Consider the following 22,232-nt stretch of genomic DNA (forward strand, 5'->3'; position numbering starts at 1 on the left):
AAATAAATAGTCATGCATAATCACACTGGTATCCACTCATGTTCCTTGAACTTCTTCCGTTAATTAGCATCACCTGCAGACCTTTTTCATTGTTTCCTTGAATTGTAGGCAGAACTCGCATCAATGAGGATAGTAATAAAGCATGATCCTGAATTAAAACCAAGTTCACTTATATTCAAATAAATCCGAACAACCTGCCACCTTCATACTTTGCCCCTCAATGTAATAAGGTTGAATGATCAGGGCCATTTCTTAATTGCATGACTGGTTCATGTAAAAACTGATTTTCTGTCTAAGAAGACAAGGGATGTTCTGCTAAATCAGACACTATATAGTCCAAGGTGTATAGTCCAAGGTTTGATCTGATAGATGCCTATAGAAACCTGTCAGCAGGAGATGAACACAATCGTAGTCTTCTTGTGTTTTCCATACACACAATACATAACTTATTAAGTATACTTCAGTATACAATATAACTTTGTGTATCTTGATAATACATAAGCTATTATGATTAAGGAAGGAACTATTCATCATTTTTTCCTTTTTCACAACCTACGTTTGGAAGAATGTAGGGTATTTAAAATTTGTTGTAAATATATTTTGTGTGAATTTCTCTTTCCCAAATATTAATCAGGACCAGCCATTCAATTTCCAAGATAAGCCACAATCATATGTACTGCCACCTGTATAAATTAGAAAGATCTGACTAAGAAAGAATTGTGAACCAAGCCATGGATTCATTGAAAGAAGCATTTCCACTGCAGGGGAGATTGCATAGATGGGTAGGTACAGTTCAGGGAAAAAATGGTTTTGGCTCAGCACAAAATTTACCGCAAGGAATGAAAATCACTGATAACATTAAAGTGAAAAAGAAAAGAGGAGTTGGCCATTTTAAGAGATCTTTATTGCAGACTGACACAGATAAATTCTAAACTTCTACAACCTATTTATTTATTTTGAAGCAATCAACAAAATGTTAGGGTAAAGAACAGAGCTATAATAAACTTTGAATTTGTTCTTAAAACTAGGCAAAGAAGTGGGAAAAAATGATTTAAAGTACTACAAATCAATTGAAAACAATGCTTTTGGCTCAAGTTCCACTTCTGAAATTAGTCCAAATTGGCATGTCTTCTCTATGCTGGATATAAGTATCAGTTGATGATATTCTTCAGCCAATGTTAATTTGATTAAAAAGCTTGTCCTTAATAACTTGAGACATCAGTCCATGTATTGCTTCTATTGTGGTTTTGCAGCTGAAAGAAAAATGGAAACATAAAAGGCAAATGCAGTATTTTATAATCAAAAGGAATTAAAAGATAAACTTAATGTTATCTGTAAGTAGGTATATGACTACAAATTATGGACCTGAATTACAATATAGAAAACATTCTATGTACTATGCTATTGGGCAGTGTGGTGACTCAGTAGTTAAGATGCTGGGCTTGTTGGCCACGCAACAGGATGAGCTCCTATCCTCACCCCAGCTCCTGCCAACCTAGCAGTTCGAAAGCATGCAAGTTAGATAAATAGGTACCATTTTGGTGGGAAAGTAACAGATCTCTGCAACATCATGTTGGCTACATGATGGTGAAAGTGACTTTGAACAGCACTAGCTCAATGGCCTTGAAATGGAGATAAGCACTGTCCCCTATAGTTGGCAATGACCAGCAGAGTAAAATCTGCAGGGACTCCTTACTATGCTTTACAATAGTAATATAGTACTTTATGTAGATTCATTAACACAGTATTGTCTCAACAAACTTCTCTAATTAAACTTTTGAGTACATGTAATCAACATAATCATATTCTACAGTCATTCCTCTATTTTCCTTGAAGTTGCTTTGTCAGTTATTTGGAATGACTAATAATGGGACACATTCCTATTATTTGCAAAACATTGTACATTGCCTAGGTACACTGTGCTAAGTCACTGTAACTATGTATATATCTCAAATTATGGTTTACAAATTACACTGGCAGGTTCACATATAATGCCAAACTAAAACTTAGCATGTCAGATTTTTAGTGAAAAACTACTAAAAATGTCAACTATTTTCTTCTCTTTATACTCTACACATTCTATATTCCAGAGAAGATCTGTAAGGCTACAATTCAGATACTAAACATATGTGCTGCATTTCAAAAACTTCAGGTTCAATTACTTCCTTTTCCTGTCAAGACTAAGAAAAACAGATTTTAATTCTAGAAAGCTGCTGCTACACTATGGATAATGCTAAGCTAAATAAAGCCAGAATTTCATTCTATACATTATTCATCCATGTTTTTAAATGGATAATGCAAACACGCAGGTGGCTAGTATATGGAATGAAAATCTTACTTTACTTAGCTTAGTACTGTCCATAGTCTAGCAGCAGTTCTCTTAAAACCATGTGATTGGAAGGAATACATACATTGGCTGTCTTGAGGCAAGTTAGCTCCCCTTTTGGATTAACAATCAGTTATCCATTCAAAAGGTCATTAAACAGACTATTGTCAAATTGAAAAATAGCTTAATTTCCCCAATATACAAGCATACTTTTATACATTACATACGTACATTAAAATTATTTTATCATTTCTCTTCATATATATTTGATGCTGTTCAATGTGACATACAGGGGGATGGCAGTTTATACAGTTGGTTAATAAAAAATAAAAAAAAATATTTAGCTTCATAACCCATGCTGATATGAAAAAAATGAAATAGTCATATGTATGAGCTCTAAATGCTGACAAAGAAAAATAATATCTTAAATATAAAGAGTATGAAATCTTCATACAATCTATATAAATAAAAATGTAACGGTTGTTTGTTCAAAATCGCTAATCTCCGAAAGTTCTTCACCGATTGCTTTGAAATTTTGACACAACGTTGCATTTGAATACGCGAATGTTTTTATATAGGTATATTATATAGATGTCATACCTATGACAAAAAACATGATTTTCTCCAGTGCGCTGCTTGGAGAGTTCAAGTGTAGGTTAACACAGCCTATCTGCCCTTGAACTGAATAATGTTTTTCTTGACCACGCCTCCCTTTCCCTCTCCATGTTCAATTTAAAAACTCAGTCCGCCCGTTGGGACTGTTTTGGGAGTGCTCCAGTTCAAGGACAGATAGACTGGGGTTCCTAAATCCAAATTGACCACCTTTTCTTCTCTACCTGTCTACCGAAATCTATGTAAAGGTTTGATTTAAATTGCTGAGAGGTTTCCCGGGCCAGCCCTGTCATCCGCTGGTCGCAAGCGGCTCAGGGCACGTGAGTCGCTTGACCGGCTACCTCTGGCGAGCGAAGGGGGGGTGGAGACCGCACCGGCATCCCGTTCTTGGCTCCCTCGACCACCATTCCACCAAGGCCATTGCGGGCGTTAGCCGCTGGCTGAGGCAATCCTCTAGTCTGCCCGGCAACAGCAGCAACCGTTTCTGCCGCTTTGCGCACTTTTCCCTAAGCGACAGCAAAATTGGCGGGAGGAGGCTGCGCGCGCACTGGCCGCCATTTTGAGTCATCCCGAAGAGTTCTGCTGCCGCATGTGGAGACTCAGGAGCTCCGGGAGAGCGAAGAACGAAGAAGCGCACCAGGGAGAGCACGAAGCACTACCTCTCAGCCACAGAGCGCCGCCGGGGGTGTGGGGCTAGTCCGGGGCACCAGCTAGCCTTTCCCTCCTCAGCTAAGTCTTGGGGTCCGAGCGCGGTGGGGGGAAGGACTCCATCCAACAAGCGGCCCTTTCCTTTCTGAAGCATCTGCAAACGCGCTTGAGCCGGCTGGCCAGCGTTGGTGCCCTTCCATTACGTAGTCGCTTTCCCCAGGCCTTAACTCATGGCCTACCGCAGCATGGCTGAGGAATGCAGGGAGGCGAGGAGGAGCAGGTAGGGCCCTCCAGCAAATGAAGCAGAATGGATCCCTTGGCAAAAAAGGGAAAAGGGAACAGGGGCACCAGTAGCAAGTCATCCCCAGGGACTTCAGGGCCTCCTGAGGAGACCAGAGAGGCATCTCGTCCCCATAAGGCGGCGGAGCCTATAGCCCCTCACCACAGGGATCATTCCCCCTCAGATCAAGGGGATCAATCTCCAAGGGGCAGAAGGTCTCCCTCTGTAGAGGATTATGGATCCAGGGATCCCTCCCCAGAGGTCTCCTGGGGCTATCCGGACTCACCCAGCTCCTCACCCAGGGAGGAAAGGGACTCCTTCCAGAGCATCTTGCCCGAGGAAGGGGATTCCAGTTCAGACAGGGCTAGGCGCCATGGGCACACCAGCAAACATCGTCTGAGGGGGGCAAGAGCCCAGCACTGTCAACTGAAATGAGGGAAGTGATCTCTCTGGCCATCTCCCAGGGGATTGCAGAGGGCATTAAATAGAGAGACTCCCGAAAATCAAGGGCTCCCAAGACCAAACATCAAGCTAAGGCCTCCACCTCTAAGGAGCCGGCCTCTCCTCCCAAGTCATCTGATTCTGAACCCTCTAGCACAGATGAGGAAGGTGCTGAGGGCTTCGTGCTTTCAGAGGAAGAAGACCTACCTCCAGACAAGCCGGCCTTCACTGGCCTTTTTAAGCCATCCTTGTTTAAGTCTATACTTCACAAGGCCATGATGGCGACTGAGCTAGGCTCCACCTCCAAATCTGATTCTGCTCAGGTCTCTGCTTCATCCAAAGACCATAAGCATGGACTGTTCAAGGAAACGGTTCCTACCCAGGAACTTATTCCTGTACCTGACCTCTTTATGGATGTGGTCCAGCGTCAATGGGTCCAGCCTGGCACCCTGACCAACCCTAGTGGGGGGGATAAATCCCTTTATTCTGTGGAAGGGAAAATGAAGGACATTTTGAAATTTCCGGAAGTGGATGCCCCAGTAGTGTCACTAACATCCAATTCTAACTTACCAGCTGACCTTCTGGAAGGTCTAAAGGCAAAGGATAAGAGATCGGAGAAGGCGTGCCATAAAACTCACATGGCGTCTGCCTGGGCCATTAAGTCGTCCACCTCTGCCTCGTTTTTCACCAGGGCATCCTTGTTCTGGCTGAGACAACTCAGATCCAAGCCTCCCCCCAGAAAATCTAGCTTACCAAAATTATTACAGCTATTGAATACTCAGCTGATGCTTCGCTGAATGCTGCGAAGTTTGCCTCCAGGGCTCTAGCTTCCAATATTACTTCTCGCCTCCTTCTGTGGCTCCGGCACTGGCAGGCTGAGATGAAAGCCAAATGGAAGTTGGCATTGGCTCCCTTCAAGGGAGGGCACCTGTTCGGGGAGGCCCTGGACAAGTTTGTCATCGAAACCAAAGACAAACGGAAGGTCCTCCCGGCCACCTTAAAAAGGAACGAACGTAAAGGTTCTGGTTCCTTTCGTAAGCAATCCTTTCGGAACCAGGAAGCCAGCCAAGCACCCTCTTCATCCTCCTACCAGAGGCCATTCCAGCAGGGGGGTGATAGGCACCAAGATAGGTCCTCCTTCGGGTCCCATAGCAGACAATCACAGTCTTCCTTTCGGAAGCCATTTCGCGGGGGCAACAACAACAACCCCGCCCTTTTCTCAGGGGGAAGTCACCATCACAGGGTTCCTCCCATTGGGGGTCGGTTACAGCTGTACACTGACAGGTGGGAGGACATAACCTCAGACACGTGGGTCCTCAATAAAATCAGGAGGGGCCTAGTCCTAGAATTTCTGACCTTCCCCCAGAGGAAGTTCATCCGTTGTCCCACTTCCAGGAACCCAGTAAAGAGGGAGCTCATGCAAGCGGAGATACTCCATCTTCTCCAGATAGAAGCCATAGAACCAGTTCCGAGAGACCTGGAGGGGCGGAGCTCAGGGGGGTGGAGGGTGGAGGGCCATCTTGGACCTGAAAAGCCTGAATCAGCATCTGGCTTACAAGAGGTTCAAGATGCAATCCCTCCACTCCATCCTGGATTGCGTGAGGAAAGGGGATCTATTGACATCGATAGATCTGAAAGAGGCCTACCTGCATGTCCCCATCCATGCTGCCCACAGGAGGTTCCTGAGGTTCTGTTCCGAAGGGAAGCATTACCAGTGCAAGGCGCTCCCCTTCGGGCTCTCGTCAGCGCCCAGAACATTTACCAAGATCCTGGCAGCAACCATCCCGTCCATCTGGAATGTTATTTGGATGACATAATTATTCTGTCACACCAGAGCAGGCTCGACGCGATGTCATGCTGACCGTTTGGATGCTGCAACAACAACGGATTCTCTGTCAACATGGAGAAGAGCCAGTTCCGTCCATCCACGCGCATACAGCATTTGGGTGCAGTCATTGATTCCAACTCCTGCCAGGTATTCCTGTCTCCAGACCGCCTGACCAATCTGAGGAGCAGAGTGAAGCATTGCCATCAGTCCAGGTCGGTGCCGATTGTCCAGGTTCCCAGCTCTTGGGGATCATGATCTCCTGTCTGAAGGTGGTTCCCTGGGCCCGGCTGCATGCCAGGGAACTGCAATGGTTTCTCCTTCGAATGCAGAGAGCGAAAACTAGCAACTCCCACAGGCGCATGCACCTCCCATGGAAGGTGACCCGATCCCTGGCCTGATGGAGGTCCAAGGCCTGTCTTGAGGGGCTGTCTGTTCAAAGAACCGGAACCGGTCGTTGTGACCACAGACACCAGCCTTCTGGGGCGGGGCGCCCACTGTCAGGGTCAGCTTGCCCAAGGCCAGTGGTCTCAGAGGGAGGCTGCCCACAGCATCAACTGGCTAGAGCTGAGGGCAGCCCGACTCGCGCTACGCCGCTTTGCATGTCTGATAAAGGGAAGACATGTACTGTTAATGACAGACAATGTGGCAACAAAAGCCCACATAAACCGGCAGGGCGGTACCCATTCAAGGGGGTTCATGCTTGAGGCAGAGGCTCTGGGCAGGTGGGCGGAGCGACATCTGGCTTCTCTCAGAGCAGATCGCATCTCCGCAACCAGCAACCGGGAGGCAGACTGGCTGAGCCGACAGCGCATCGATCACTTGGAGTGGCACCTACCCCCGGACCTGTTCCAACAGATCGTGAGGAAATTCGGCAAACCGCAAGTAGACCTCTTTGCTACACATTCCAACACACAACTGCCACGATTCTTCAGCTGCTACCAATCACCATTGGTGGAAGGGACGAATGCACTGAGGTCCGAGTGGCCCCGGGAACTCTTATATGCATTCCCTCCTCTGCCCCTCATCCCTCAGGTAGTGGCCAAAATCCTGACCGAACGGGTAGAAGTTCTGTTGATGGCACTGTTCTGGCCCAGGAGGTCTTGGTATGCAGACCTTGTCAGTCACTCCATTTAGAGACTGTGGCAAATTCCTCAGGACCATGCCTCCCTCAGCCAGGGGGCCATCAGTCAACCAGACCCCCAGTGGCTACAACTAGCCATCTGGCACTTGAGGGGAACCTCCTGAGGAAACAGAACATCTCTGACAAGGTCATACGAACAATACAAACGTCCAGGAGACCCTCCACTACCAGAATATACGATGCGACCTGGGCCGCCTTTTCATCGTGGTGCAAAGCTAGAGACATTGTTGACTTTTCTGCCTCAGTCCCTCAGACCCTGAACTTCCTACAGGAAGGTCTGGATAAAGGTCTGGCACCCAGTACACTCCAGCGTCAGGTTGCAGCGCTATCGACCATCTTAGCCAGGGGTTCGTCTCATTCTCTGAGCCAGCACCCTCAAATTAAGAGCTTTCTGAAGGGCGCAGCAAACATCAGCCCACTGACGGTCCACCGATACCCGTTCTGGGACCTCCCATTTGTCTTAATGGCTCTGACTGGTCCCCCATTTGAGCCTCTGCGTACATCTAGTCTACACCACCTAACCATCAAGATTGCCTTTCTGGTGGCTATCACTTCTGCATGCAGGGTGTCCGAACTGGCGGCTCTCTCAGTCAGGGAGGACTTGTGCGTGATCCACCCTGACAGGGTTATATTGAGACTCGATCCTTCATTTACCTTGGACTTGGACTTAAATGTAAATGTCAATGTCCATAAGGCAGTGACCGTTGCATTGTGAAGGCCAGGGGCAGGACGTCACGGATTACAGCACGCCGTGTGCGCTAGTTGTTGTTACATTATCCGTGTGTTGTCCTGCCATTGGGTTCTCAGCTTGTTTCACGGTTCCATCATTTACCCCTAAAATTAACTCTCTGTTCCATAGATCTCAAGAGATTATATTGCCTAACCTTTGTCCTAAACCTTCTCACCCTAGAGAGCGCGAATGGCGCAAGTTGGACGTGAGGCATGCCGTCCGCATTTATGTAAAGAGGACTAAGGAATTCCGTCGTTCAGAGGCGTTCTTCATCTCTTTCTTTCCCGGGTCTCTCGGCCGCAAGGTCTTGTCTCACAATGTAGGTCGTTGGCTATGCGCTTGCATTAAGCTGGCGTATGAGCATCAGGGCAAGTCGGCCCCGTGCAAGGTTACCACACACTCTATTAGGAGCGCGGCAGCTTCAGCAGCCTGGGCGACCCAGGCATCTATTTTGGACATTTGCAGGGTGGCCACGTGGGCTTCCCCCACCGCCTTTATAAAAAACTATAAAATAGACACCTTTGCCTCAGCCAAAGCCTCCTTCGGAAGAAGAATTTTGCAAAGAGTTGCTGAAACTCCGGAGGCTCCGGTTCTTACCCACCCTGGGACTCAGTAGCTTGGTCATGTCCCATGCTTGGACTCTCCAAGGAGCGCACTGGAGAAGGATCGTTGGCTTACCTGAACGCTCGTTCTCAGGGTGCTGCGAGGAGAGTCCAAACCCAGCCAGTGGGGTTGTTTACAAACTGTGACTGTATTATTGACTGTGAACTCTTACCATACGATTGTCCTTTCATTTTTAAACTGAACATGGAGAGGCAAAGGGAGGCGTGGTCAAGAAAAAAATTACTCAGTCCAAGGGCAGATAGGCTGTGTTAACCCACGCTTGGACTCTCCTCGCAGCGCCTGAGAACGACCGTTCAGGTAAGCCAATGATCCTTTTGTAAAAACATGCTTTTTTGAAAACCAACGCCATCTGGGGGACGTAAAAGCAACACACGCTATACTAAATATTTCATGATTTCATTTCAATGTTTCCAATTGCATTGTTATACTGAATTTTCATAGATTTTGATTTATTTTCATTTTGATTATTTCGTGTGACATTGCGTTGGAATTGAGCCGTGTCGTTTACCACAGCGTTCATTTCGTGAGTATAGTATATTCTGAACAGTTCGGCCTCTCTCCAGCTTCGTCCCGACGGTCCCTTTATATGTGTGGCTGGGCTGTGGCCACACCCATTCCCCTTTCCGCCCTCCTCTGACGAGCTTCGGCCATTTCCGCCAAGGGGAGCTGAAGCCCTTTGGCCTCCCCTCCCCTCCCGCCGGGCCTTTGCTGTCTGCAGTGGGGCGCTACCTGCGCCATCCACTGGCCGCCTCTCCCCGCCCTTAAGCTGGCCTACGCCCAGCCAGCCCAGTGGAGCTCCAGAGGAGGCGGAGGCAGAGCGTCTCCTCAGCCCGGCTGGCTGCGCTCTTCACCCCCCCCCCCTTACAGCAAGCCAGCTATGGCCTCAAGGCAGCTCCAATGGGGTGGCGGCGGCAGTGTCAGCCTGAGGTGCAGCGGGGCTGGGGCGGCCCCTGGGTACCCCATGAGGCGGCACACCAAGGACTTCTCCTCCTCCAAGATCCTGGACGTCTCACTCTCCCAGGCCACCGATTTGGGGGAGCCTGAGCACAGCTCCTCCAAGGAGATGCTCAACAACTTCCACGAGGCCGACAGCCCCAGCGCCATCTCCCCAACCAGCCTCACCCAGCCCAGCAGCCCCGAGTCCTGACCAACGGCAGCACCCACCTGCCGCCCCACTATGCCCAGACTGGGCCACAGCAATGCATGGCCGGGTACAGCTAGTTATCAATAAGTATTTTATTCTTAATCCAAAACCTCAAATGAAGACGACCATACCTGTCCCTTGTTGCTTTGGCTAGTTTGTCCTCTGATTTTCTGTCATGAGATTCTAAACCCAGCATGAAGCTTCCTCGTCCCAGTTGAGCTTCTGACTGCTCTAATTTTTCTGACAGGTCAAATACTTGTCCCGTTGTATAATCAGCATTCTGCATTTGAAAAAGATTTATCATGAACACAATTTCCACACGTGCTGCTATTTTCTACAACCCATACTAAAGAAGCTACTGAAGTTTAAAATCTACAATATATCTATGTAGAGGGGTTTTTTTTGGCCTGGCAACAATAGGGGTTTGACACTGCTTTCTTTCAGTGTATTTTTCAATTTTACCATCTAGTCTACAGCCCTGTTCAGTCTGATTGTCTCCCGTCCAAATACTACAGAGGTCCACCCTAAATAATTTTTTTCAAGATGAACTAAAATAGATTAAGTACTGCTAGGCTCAGCAATTAGTCAATTTTAAATGCAGAATTTACATGCTTTAGTGCAGCTTTTAGATACAAAGCAAAAATGTACTTAGGATGAAATATGGAGTGCCCACTGCAATTCAGGGCACCTCTTTAAAGAAGCATAATGTTGACAGGTGAAGCAAGCATACCCCCATCCCATCTGAAGCACCTTTTCGGCTGTGGATCCAAACTGTTGCATATCTCTAGTTAATGGTAGGCAAGTCCTAAAACCCATGCTATTAGAGTGAGTGTGTGTGTGTGTAATTAAGAAAATAAGATGATATTGAACAATTTAAGCATATGAATTAATTTAGTTGATGGATATGGAATAAGTGATTTAATTACTAACTGAAAAGATGTTTGTTATTTTCTATCACAGAGCAGGGTTAAATCATAGAATTATTCAACAGCCTCACTTTGCTATAGGACAGAGTTTTTGTCTATATCTACACTTTGCTTCAGAACAGTGTTAACATTTGGCAACTTTAAGATGCGTGGACTTCAACTCACAGAATTCCCCAAGATTTCTACTTAAATTTTATTTGAACATATGATCTGACTTCTTTTCTCTCTCACACAATTCTCAAGTTCCCACGAAATCTGCCCTACTGGGTCTGCTATCCAGAGTATTTTTTTTTATCTTTTATATTTTATTCAATTTTCAATTTTCACATTCCATTTGCAATCATTTATACACAGGGTATTTACTATAAGAAAAGAAGAAAAAAAAAAAAGGAAAAAAGGAATAAAACGAACAGATAAAAAGGAAACACAACTCATCATTCCCAACCCCACCTAACCCTTGCATCCTCCATACACCCCATCTACCCCCTCCAACTTTCCTTTCTCCCTCTAACACTCCCCTCCTACTTCCCTTTCCCCTCAAACCTTCCTTCTCCCCTTACTCCCCAGACACCCTCCTTACATACTCCTTACATTCCCCTTACTCCTTCCTTACTCCTCCCTCTTCCTTCCCTCTACCTCCCTCCTTGGTGTATGCCTTTATTCGAGTGTTGTTTGATCTAATAAATGTAAAATGAACCAAGGAAAAAAAAAAAAGATAATAATAATAATAATAAAAAAAGGAACCACCGTATATAAATACATTCTTGTTCTTATTAAGATTATGTTAACCCCCCCCCACCCCACCCCCCACAATCCCCATCCCTAATCCTCCCGGCTTCCCAGGGCCCACACCTGGCACTACCTTCTATCTAAAATATATGGATTAAAAAATAAAAGTAATATATAAAAAAGAAAAAAAAAAACCACTCTTTGTGTTGATCTCAGCCCCCCATCTTTATCTATGCTTAAATAGTATAAATCATTCTATCTATATTTTATTCTCGTCTCTTACTTCTTTGCTATTTACCCCGATCTTCTGTAGACTCTCCCGTTCCCTTCCTAAACCTCATGATCCCTTCCAATAAGATTTAGGCAGCATAGTTCCTGCCATATATTCAAATATAACTTTACAGACAAGTAATCAAACTTTCCCTTCTAGTAAAATTTAAACAACGTGAATGATCTTTCTTTACCCCTTTTTCAAACCGTAATTCAAAATAATCTAACCAGATTTCCCCTTCTTAGTAAAGTTAAGCAACATAGATCAGATATTACTTTACACAGGAATCAATTTCTATCTTAAGATAATTCCAACCGACTTCCCCTTCTAGTAGAATTTAAATAACTTAGTTCATTCCACATGCATTTTACTCTCATCCCCCACTTGTCTGATATTTACCACTATCAAATTTATGCTAACATTTGTTTAAAATATAGCTCAGAGCGATTTGTAGCATGAATCATTCCACATATTCCAGTAATACTTTCAACAAGAGTCAGTTAACCTTCTATTTTAAGGTAGTCGCTTCTAACAAAGTTTAAACAACATAAATCATTCCGCATTCTTTTTACAGTTATCTTAAGATAATCCCAAGCGGCTTCCTGTTCTAATAAGCTTTAAACAACGTAAATTTTGCCCTCTTCCCTTGCTTGTCTGGTATTTACCACAAATAACATAATTCATTCCACATACATTTTACCCTCATCTCTTGCTTGTCTAATATTTACCACTATCAAATTTATACTAGCGTTTATTTAAAAAGTAACTATAACAACCAACTTTCCCTTCAAATAAAAGTTAAATAGCATGGATCATTTTCAAATAATACTTTCAGCAAGAGTCAGTTAACCTTCTATTTTAAAATAGTCCCATCTAACAAAGTTTAAACAACATAAATCATTCCGCATTCTTTTAACCACTATCAAATTTGTGCTAACGTTACTTTAGAATCTAGCTCAAAGTAGTTTCATCCAGCTTTCCCTTCTGATAAAAATTAGTCCACTTTTTCTACCGGAGAGAGGTCTCAAACCCCCATTCAGTCCTCAACTTTAGGAAGTCTTTTGAAGTATCTAAATTCTCGATCTGCGTTCTTCTGCTTCTCCGAGAGAGGAGGGGCTACCCCCTCCATCTTGCAGCCGCATGGCCAGCCGTTTGCTTTCTCCTTCCGCTTGTCTCTCCTCTCTTCCGAGCGCGTCAGGAAGTCCCGCCTTCAGAATCCTACAATAGAAATCTTGAGCCTCCGAAATAGAGTTAAGACGAAATCTTTGATTCTCAAATGTAACCGTGATGCCGGCAGGTGCCTCCCATCTGTATCGAATCTGTTGACTCCTAAGCTCTTTAGTTAAAAAGGCGTAGTCCCTTCTTGCTCTCAATATCTGGAAAGGAATCTCTTTGAAGACAATCAGGTCCTGGTCATCAATTCGGAGCCTATTATTATAAAAATTTTGCACAATCGCGTTTCTAGATTCTTTTGTAGAGAAATATATAATTATGTCCCTCGGGAGCTGTCGCTGTTCCGCTATCAATGAGTTCTGGCGATAGATTTTCCGAATCTGCCAATCAAAGTTAAGTCCCGGGCTTCCCAGCGCGTGGCTGAAGGCTTCAGCAAAGGTCTGTTTTAAATTCTCTTGCTTCTTTTCACGGAATCCTCTGACTCTAATTGCAAATGCCTTCCTATTAAAATTTAGTATCATAAGCTGTTCTTCGTTATTTCTAATTTTTTCTTGTAAAATTTGAATATTGGTAGTCAAATTAAAATTAGCCTTCTCCAGACTTTCCAATTTGTTTTCTATTTCAGCAGAGTAATCTGACAGGGCAGACACAGCTGCAAAAGTATTCGCCTTCATTTGATTAACTTTAGATTGTAAATCATCAAATAATTCCAATACAAATTCCCTGATTTCTTTCTTAAAAGCGTTAAGCATTTTAAGGAGATATTCCTGTGTTAAAAGTTCCTCAACAGAAGACATAGGAGACAAAGGCTGTGTTTCCAATGAAAATTCTTTAAATTCTTTTGTAGCAAGACGCTTCTTTGATTTGGATGGCATAATAAATAAGCAAGTAAGCAGAGCTTCGCTCCCCTCTATTTCCAAAAAAGAAAAATTTATTTTCTTAAGGAGCAGTCTGCAGGAAGATAACACCGGCTAAGTATATCAATCATCCACGGAGAGAAATCGCCATTTTGAGGTCTAATTAGACAAAGAAGTCTCTAAGACGAATGGTGCTGGTATTTACGATAGTACTAAAAACATAAATCTCACAGGGGTGGGACCCGCCCGTATCAATTCTAGCTTGAAAAAAAAACTTTGTCTTGTCCTGGGGGGGGGCTAGCCTGTCTGGGGCTGCCAAAAAAAAAGGCAGCTGAGAAGAAATGGCTGGAGATAAGAGCTCCGCTTCGGCCGGAACTAATCTCTTTCCACAGCCAAAAAAAGAAAAAAGGCTGTGGTTTACGATTAGATCCTAACCTACGGGGCTATTCTCCCTGCCCCTTTCTTAGCCAGAAAGGGGTGCTATCTATGATTTTATTTAGATATACAGACCAGATCTCTGAGGAGCTCGGTGGAGCCCTCCTCGGCAACAGGCCACGCCCCCCGGAAGTTCCAGAGTATTTTTTGTGAGCTGCAGAGAGTTACTGGAAAAGGAATGGATGGAAATCTCTTTTCAGGCAGATGGTATCTACCATAGATGGACAAAACAGGATTTTTAATCTTAAATAAATAAATTTTAAAAAATATAGCAATAGCACTTAGACTTATATACAATTTTACAGCCGTGTCTAAGCGATTTACAGAGTCAGGATATTGCTCACAACAATTTGGGTCCTCATTTTACCCACCTTGGAAGGGTGGAAGGCTGAGTCAACCAATATAACATGTTAGAAAGGAAGGACGCTGTTCAATAGAAAAGTGGTCTCCAGAGCTGTCTCTATAATTGGTAATTTTTAGTGTTACGCTGAAGAATATATGACCTGTGTCCTGCAGCACCCCAAACACCAAATGGATTTTGTAACAAATTTTATGAAATTCCTCCTCTTGACCTTTTATCTTTCTGCTTACAGAAACACAGATGAGTCTTTCAAAGACTATGTATTAAGTTTGTTAGTAATCTGCTTTGGTATGTTCAAATGTTCTACAATACTTACAGTAAGCAGACTAGATGAACTAAGAGTGTTCACCCAATATTTATTCCACAACAGCTCAAGCAGCTTGCGATCCAAAGAGGATTTGAAATAGGATACTTCTAAGGCATAATACCTGTTGTATTAAAAAAATGTTTACATAGAGACATAGAACATTTTTCAAAGTAAGCTCATGAATGGATGGTAATTTAATATATTTAAAATGCTTTTGTATACACAAATATTGAGTACTATATATTAATATGATCAAGAAAAGATGTTATTAATAACATTTTATGAGATTCTAGAAAATTAGGTAAAACTGAGGAAAGAAAGTGGAGAAAAAATATTTCAGGATCTTGGATACTGTATCTTAGGAATATAAAGAAATGTTGTACTATCAAACAGTAGAGAATGAAACAACTTTTTCTCCTATAGTTTTATAACTTTCACTTCAAGTTGCACAAAGCTCTGTTCACTAGGCTTATATTCAAAATCTCTCTCTCTTAATAGTGTCTGTGCATGTGCACAGTTACTCAATCATAATTACAGAAAAATGGGGAGGGTGGGATAGGTACAAGTTAGTTTGTTTGACGCATAGGAATTGTGAGCAAAATCGTCATTGAGGAAGATATTGAATGCTTTTTAATCAAAACTGGTGGGGTCAAATTTGCTACCATACCTCAGCAAATCAGATTTGCTTATTTAAAAGAGCTTCATTGAAAGCCATATTGATTACATATATCTGTTCCCTTTTTGTTCCAAAGCAAGACAAAACAATGCACATACACAATATATTTATAGGATTTATATAATTTCAAGTAGATGTATTTTTCTTTCCAAATTGGGAAACATTCCAAAGCTGTTATATTAAAAGATAATATCTTACTGTTTACAGTGCACTCCAAAATCTTCTATTTTATTAAGTGGGATAGTCTGATATTCAGAAGGGCCCTCATCAGGAGGTTTATAGCCCTGAAAGATAAAACATACTAGTACAAGGAATGGAAATATAACAATTTCCTAACAATTTAATGTATTAATTTTTGTTCAGTTTCGATTCCATTCCATCTGGTTTATAAATTTTCAGGAAGCAACCTGAATGATATAATTAAAACACCCTGATGCACATATAGAATTTTTCACTTTACTTTTTCTGACAAAAGTGTAAGGGACACACTGTATTATCTTTTGTACAAAAATTCTGCTTTAATCCCCAGTTCTTGCCACTGTCTTCAAAAAGTGCTTCCATAAGTAATTTGTGATTTCTGCATTAGCCCCTGTTAGTAATTCATTGACAAAGTGCTTTCCCTCAAGCGCAGAAACCATGTGCCTCTGAAAAGGCTAAAGAGACATAATTTTAACACAGGAAATCTTAAATTCATAAGATAATTTTTCTATCAGGTTGTTCAATTTGTTTTTCTCTTAAGGAAGACATCTTTGTTTCCCCTGTGTAAATTTTAAAAGACTTTTGATACAGAGGTGAATTTCTTAAATTAGACTAGATAAGCTCAACAGAAAAAGCCAAGAATAGTAAATGGTCACTTTCAGCTATGATTATCTAACTATTCACATACCACTGACATGCATTGGGATTAAAAATAGATTATCCTATGAAAATATTCTATGTAATGAAAATACAGTATTCTATGTAATTTTCTCCTTCTGCAATATAATGCTATATTTTTGAAAGCCTGAGAATATAAATAACCAATGTCTTATTATGAACTACATCAAAGCAAAACTTCATTTGTTTAGTTAATTCTGAGCCAAGGTGGCGCAGTGGTTAAATGCAGCACTGCAGGCTACTGCTAGATCAGCAGTTCAGCGGTTCAAATCTCACCGGCTCAGGGTTGACTCAGCCTTCCATCCTTCCAAGGTGGGTAAAATGAGGACCCAGATTGTTGGGGGCAATATGCTGACTCTCTGTAAACCGCTTAGAGAGGCCTGAAAGGCCTATGAAGCGGTATATAAGTCTACTGCTATTGCTATTGCTATTGCTATAATTCCAATTTTATATTATATAACTTTGGTTATAGTGTTGTTACCTTAGGATATGTTCTAAAAGCTCCAAGATTTACTTTTCCTGCAGATATTGTCCTTGTTGGATCAATCTGTAAAATGTATTCAGAGTTAACATATACAATACATTCCTAAAAGCAGTTAAATATTATTTTTATGTAAAATGTATGATTTTATTACGCAATCGTATATGAATTATTTTGGGGACTTCCCATCTCTGGTAAACTTTTGTTTATACTTGCTGTTCTCCTGATAGACTGGCATGTGAGTACATGCATGATATGTCTATATGGATTAATGCCTGGTTTAAACTACATTCAAATAGACATATTCTTCCAGCATTAGTAATTTTAAAAACACTTTGCTAAACTGCATACAATCAGTTTGAAATTTCTAGTTCTTATACTAATTTAACTTGAAAGACTCCACTTAATTTTTAAAATAACATTCAGATGAGCACATAAAAATCCAGCAAGTAGCAAAAAAAAACCCCAACCCTGTTCACACAATACTGCGGAAATTAGCTCTCAGGCGTATTTAGTGTTTAGTTCACAAATTCTAAAATTATACTCACAACCACAGCTACAAAGGGTTCTTGAAATTGTTGATTAAGCATCTGTGTACTGACATCAATTCCTGAAAGCCAACAGCCATAGCCAGGATGGCTGTGATACCAGCCTATTGCATTTTCTAGACGACCAACCTAACCAAAACCACAAGAAGGAAGAGGAAAGAAAGCATATTGTTCAAAAGACAATTAATATAACCATTCCAGTGTTGGGGATTATTAGCAAACTGTAGATTTTATTTACACAGAATATTCAGAATCACAATACAATATATTGTGAACGTACAGGTAGTCCTCAACTTAACCATTGAGCAATAACAATTCAAAGTTATGACAACACTAAAAAAGCAACTTATGACCAATCCTCATATGACTATCATAATGTCTTCATGGTACAGTGAACAGAAATTTTACTGCTTGGCAATCAGCATTTATTTACAATCATTTGTAGCATCCTGGGTTCACATGATGACCATCTGCAACCTTTCCAGAGTGTTTTGGACAAGCAAAGTCAGTGAGGGAAGGTGGATTCACTTAACTACTGCGTTATTGGTTTAATGATTGCCTGTGGTGACCACAGCAAAACATTATCAGTGTAAAATCACGTTCATCTCACTTAAGTTTAAGAGCAAAGCATACTCAATTTAAAGGTTATCATCTAAGTGTCTCCGGATCCACAACTGAACTCAGATATCTTTAGTTAATGTTAACTTGCTAAAATAGAAACTTATCTTCTTCTTTTACCTGCTTTGCGTTTTCAATATATGCAGCCATGTATTCATATGCAGCAGCCTGAGCATTAACTCTGGTTTCAGTGCCTTCCACTGGTAAAGCAAAACTGTCCATTATGATCATTGTTTCGCCATCTACTTTTCCAAGCATTAAGCCCATCACTTCCAAGTTGCCTCCTGATCTAGCATGCATGACCATCTTCAGAAGAGCCAAAGCAGAGATCTTGCAGTACTTGAAATAATGGTGGCTGCAAGGAAAAGACCAAATATCTTTATAATGCAACTGAATTATTATAGAAAGGAAAATGGGAAAAATACACATTATTTAAGCATAATGGCTCTCTTGGACATAAAATCACTAGGCTATTTTTAGGTCATCAGAAAAAAATAAAAACCCACCATTAATCTTCAAAAGAACAAAAATATATTAAAGTTTTTTTACATATCTAGAATATTTTGATAATTGTGATGTTACAAAAAGTGTAACTGGAGGTAGACATTTAGAAAAAATATCTGACAATTCTGAAATTATAAACATGTTAAATATCCAACATCGTAAGATGGGACTTAAGATGAGAATCTATCTACCAAAAAACAGGGAATCAGTTACTATATATTTGTTTGTTGCAACAGGTCTTGATGTAGCCTGAAATTTGGCATACAAAACTTCATCTAGTGTAATATAAACCTTTCTTTTTCATGCCATAATAAGATTGTTATTACACAAAATTCATGTTTTCACCATTGCATTAACTTCCTTTTGTAATATTTTGGGTGATGACCCCCAAGACAAGCAATTTTTTGTATATTTATATAGTCCTAATAAAGTCACTGACTGACTGGATTATTTAACTCACCATCTGCTCAGATGTATGGCATGCGGCAGGATTTTCCCTAGAACAATTCTCTAGCTATTGAATGTGCTCTCTAGGAATATGTTTGGATCCAGCACTGATGTCATTTTTTCCATGAAATAAATAACTTTTTACTATCCATGACCTTTTTACTGTTTCTAATTTAATAATTTCCTATATTGTACGTATTTGTAATCTGTATCTTTTTTGTAAGAATATTGACAACGATGCAGGCTGCAAATTATTTTAAATAAATAAAGTAGAATTACGGTACATGCAAAACCATAAAGTAACATTGTCTGATAATTCAATAAAACATTTATATAATATTGTGCATGGTCTGGATGTATGAAATTTGGCTCAAAGGACTGCTTAATTTAAGAACTATTCTGATACCTAACTTATAGAATTACCTCTAAAACTGTGAATTCCTTCCTTTTTCTCATCACATGCTATATGCTATAGTGTTCTGTATCTTAATATTCTGTGCTTTCATATTATACATGGATACACGTAAAAATGTCTATGTATATAATCTCCACATACATCTTAAACAAAGGTGTTTTTGCATTGCTGAAGAAAAGTGTTCTGTTTCTGTTCTCAAGACATCACAAACCATATTGGCATAATTATGCAATCTTATTGCCCATCGCTATCATGCTTTTGTTCTGCCTTTCTGATCTCTAAACATGCTTGCTGGTAGCATTGTATAAACGTGCAGGCTGGGCTCGTGAATAAGACAGATGTGGTAGGAACCTCACAGCCTATTGAGCACACCACTATGGATCTCCCAACAAAAATGGGGCCTGGTTAGCCATTGACCAGGTTGTGTTGAACATATTCTGGAAGCCCTTAACTGCTCATATAATATTATTTTTTTTAAAAATGAGTGAAGTGAAGCTTTTTTCAAATTAAATTAAAAGGCTTGAACTCTATGACAAGTGGTATGGAACGACTCTGAGCAGGGGCAGTGGAAATGGAAGGCTTGGGCAAGAAATATTGGCCAGAAGACTCAAGCTGATTTAGGGAAAAAAGGACGAGGTAGACAAAAAGAAGGGTGTTGCTGCCCCTCAGCAAGGATCTCTATGTTGGGCAAGGAGAGGAAAATATCTCTTTGCTAGGCAAAGAAATGAAGAATTCTCAAAGCAGTGAAAGAAAGAAAAGCAAATGAGAAGAATTCTGAAGACCTCTCTGCTCAAGTAGGAGAGAAAGAGGAAAATGGGATTTGGGCATTCTTAATAAACTAATTTTCTAAACTAAATCATGCTGGAGAATTTGAAAACAGTATTATGTAACAACTCAATCATCATGACCGATATTACTGTTTCAATGAATGACACTGCCAACTGTCAAAGTGTAATGTTTATGTATCACATACTTTTATTTAATTAATTTATATCTAATGTCATATGGCAGTATTCTTTATTTTCCTTATTTTTAAGTTAACTAGAAGCATTTATATGAATGTAGGAAATGGCTTCAGTGCTATGCCCTTGGGCTAATTCAGCATTCATGGCTATTTGAGAAAGAATCACGCTAATGAGAAATAGTAGGCTGTGGAGATTTGTAACTTCGAAAGAGCCTCTCCCTGTGGATCATCTGATGCTCTGCAGACAGAATCATCAGCAAAGTGCCTCACATTTTCTATACTTTAAAACTTGTAGGTTGATGTTGGCTAAAGGAAGAAAACAATACTTTATAACTGGGCAAGAGGCAAGAGATGAGATAAAGACAATGTTGTGGAATCACGGCAGGAAAAAAAAAGGTTGCATCATGGTTACAAGCAAAAAAAGAAAGCCCCAAATACATGGGTTAACTATATGTTGTTAAAACACAGTAGACATGTAATTAGTTATCAGTATTTGCTTGATAGGAACTACAATCCTCTAATAAGCATGCCTCTCTTCACCCAATTTAATTCCATCTTCACTTTCCTTGGTTTCATCTTTGATGTCATTTTCTCCTTTTTGTTAAGATCCATGTGAGTCAAATGCCAAATCCCATTATTTCTACCTCCTTAGGATCTGCAAAATCCACACTTCCATCTCTGTTCTTAAATTGAAATCCTTCACACATATTAACTAGCTGGTCACTTGCTCCGTGGAATGCAATCTCTCCTTGGTCCCGTTTTTCTATCTCTCTATTCTCTCCAGATCCGCCTTGCATCAGGCTACCTCTGGGGCAAGTGCATCATCGCTGCTGCACCGGCCCCTCTTCCTGGCCATGGGACCGGGCAGCGACCTCGGCCGCCGGCAGAACTCTCTGAACCAAGGCAGAGAACGAGGAACGCAGAGGCAGCGACGGTTTCCCTGTCGCCCAGACACCCAACTTACTCCTTGGTCCATGGCTTGGCCGCCAGGATCTCCTGCTGCTGCTTGCGGTCATACTTGTATATCTCGTCGATGCTCTGTGCCTCCTGCATGTTGTTAGCCAGTTCCCACGTCTTCTGGGCCATCCCGCTCCCCGAAGGGCCGGCAGTCGCCATTTCACCGGCTTGTTCAGGCCGAGCCAAAGCAGGCTCTGCTTCCCTGTGAACCGCTTCGGGCAGGAGGAACCTCCCGGTCCGCTGTCGGACAGCGCAAACCGGAAGTCAGGGAGAACAGTCGTTCCTAGCGAATGGTTCCGGCCGCTCCGCGAAGCCTCCAGATTGCCCCCTATTGGTAAGCGATGGGATTAGTCTCCCAAGAGCCAGGCTGGCTTCGCCTTTGCTTTACTCCGCGCGCCAGGTATGTCTCCGAAGGGAGCCCCAAGCCATCCAAGACAGTGTTTCTGAGTCTCAGCAATTTAATATGTATGGGCTTCCATTCCCAGAATTCCACAACCAACATGCCAGTTCCGACGAATATTGGCAAATTGCTGAGTTCCAGAAACACATATCTCAAGAGATCTCTGCGTGCTGCTGGCAGCCTTTCTCCATTGTATTTAAATATGGAACTGGGTGATGACTGCATCTCTACGGATACGTGCAGACAGACTTTTAAAGTTTATGTAATTGAAAAGCTGGGGCAAATGTAATTTGGTAATTGGTGTGAATTTTAGATACATTGGTAGCTAAATGAGACAATAAACTTCCCTAATTTGGTGCTGTCCAGATGTGAATACAATAGAAAAACAGTTGGACTTGAAGATGTGTTAAAGAATTCTTGGCAATAGCTGGATGGGAATTTGTGCATTAGTTAACACCTAACTAAGTGAACTTGGACCATAGCATTAACAGAATGTGTTTCCAGTTATTTTCC

At 41.9% G+C, this 22,232-nt stretch overlaps 1 protein-coding gene across 1 annotated transcript; it reads right to left on the reverse strand.

Moving 5' to 3' along the window:
• Positions 1–887: 887 nt before the first annotated feature.
• COPS5 (COP9 signalosome subunit 5) lies at positions 888–21,574 on the reverse strand. The gene is made up of 8 exons (XM_032223076.1): positions 21,327–21,574; positions 18,153–18,387; positions 17,415–17,543; positions 16,867–16,932; positions 15,708–15,793; positions 14,843–14,954; positions 9,906–10,054; positions 888–1,253 (listed from the first exon to the last, which is right to left on the reverse strand). Exons 1-8 carry the CDS (start codon positions 21,476–21,478, stop codon positions 1,169–1,171), a joined length of 1,014 nt encoding a protein of 337 aa, XP_032078967.1. The 5' UTR covers positions 21,479–21,574; the 3' UTR covers positions 888–1,168.
• Between the last annotated feature and the right edge of the window lie 658 nt (positions 21,575–22,232).

This window comes from Thamnophis elegans, chromosome 8 (genome assembly GCF_009769535.1).
Source record: "Thamnophis elegans isolate rThaEle1 chromosome 8, rThaEle1.pri, whole genome shotgun sequence".
Classification (NCBI taxonomy): Eukaryota; Metazoa; Chordata; class Lepidosauria; order Squamata; family Colubridae; genus Thamnophis; species Thamnophis elegans.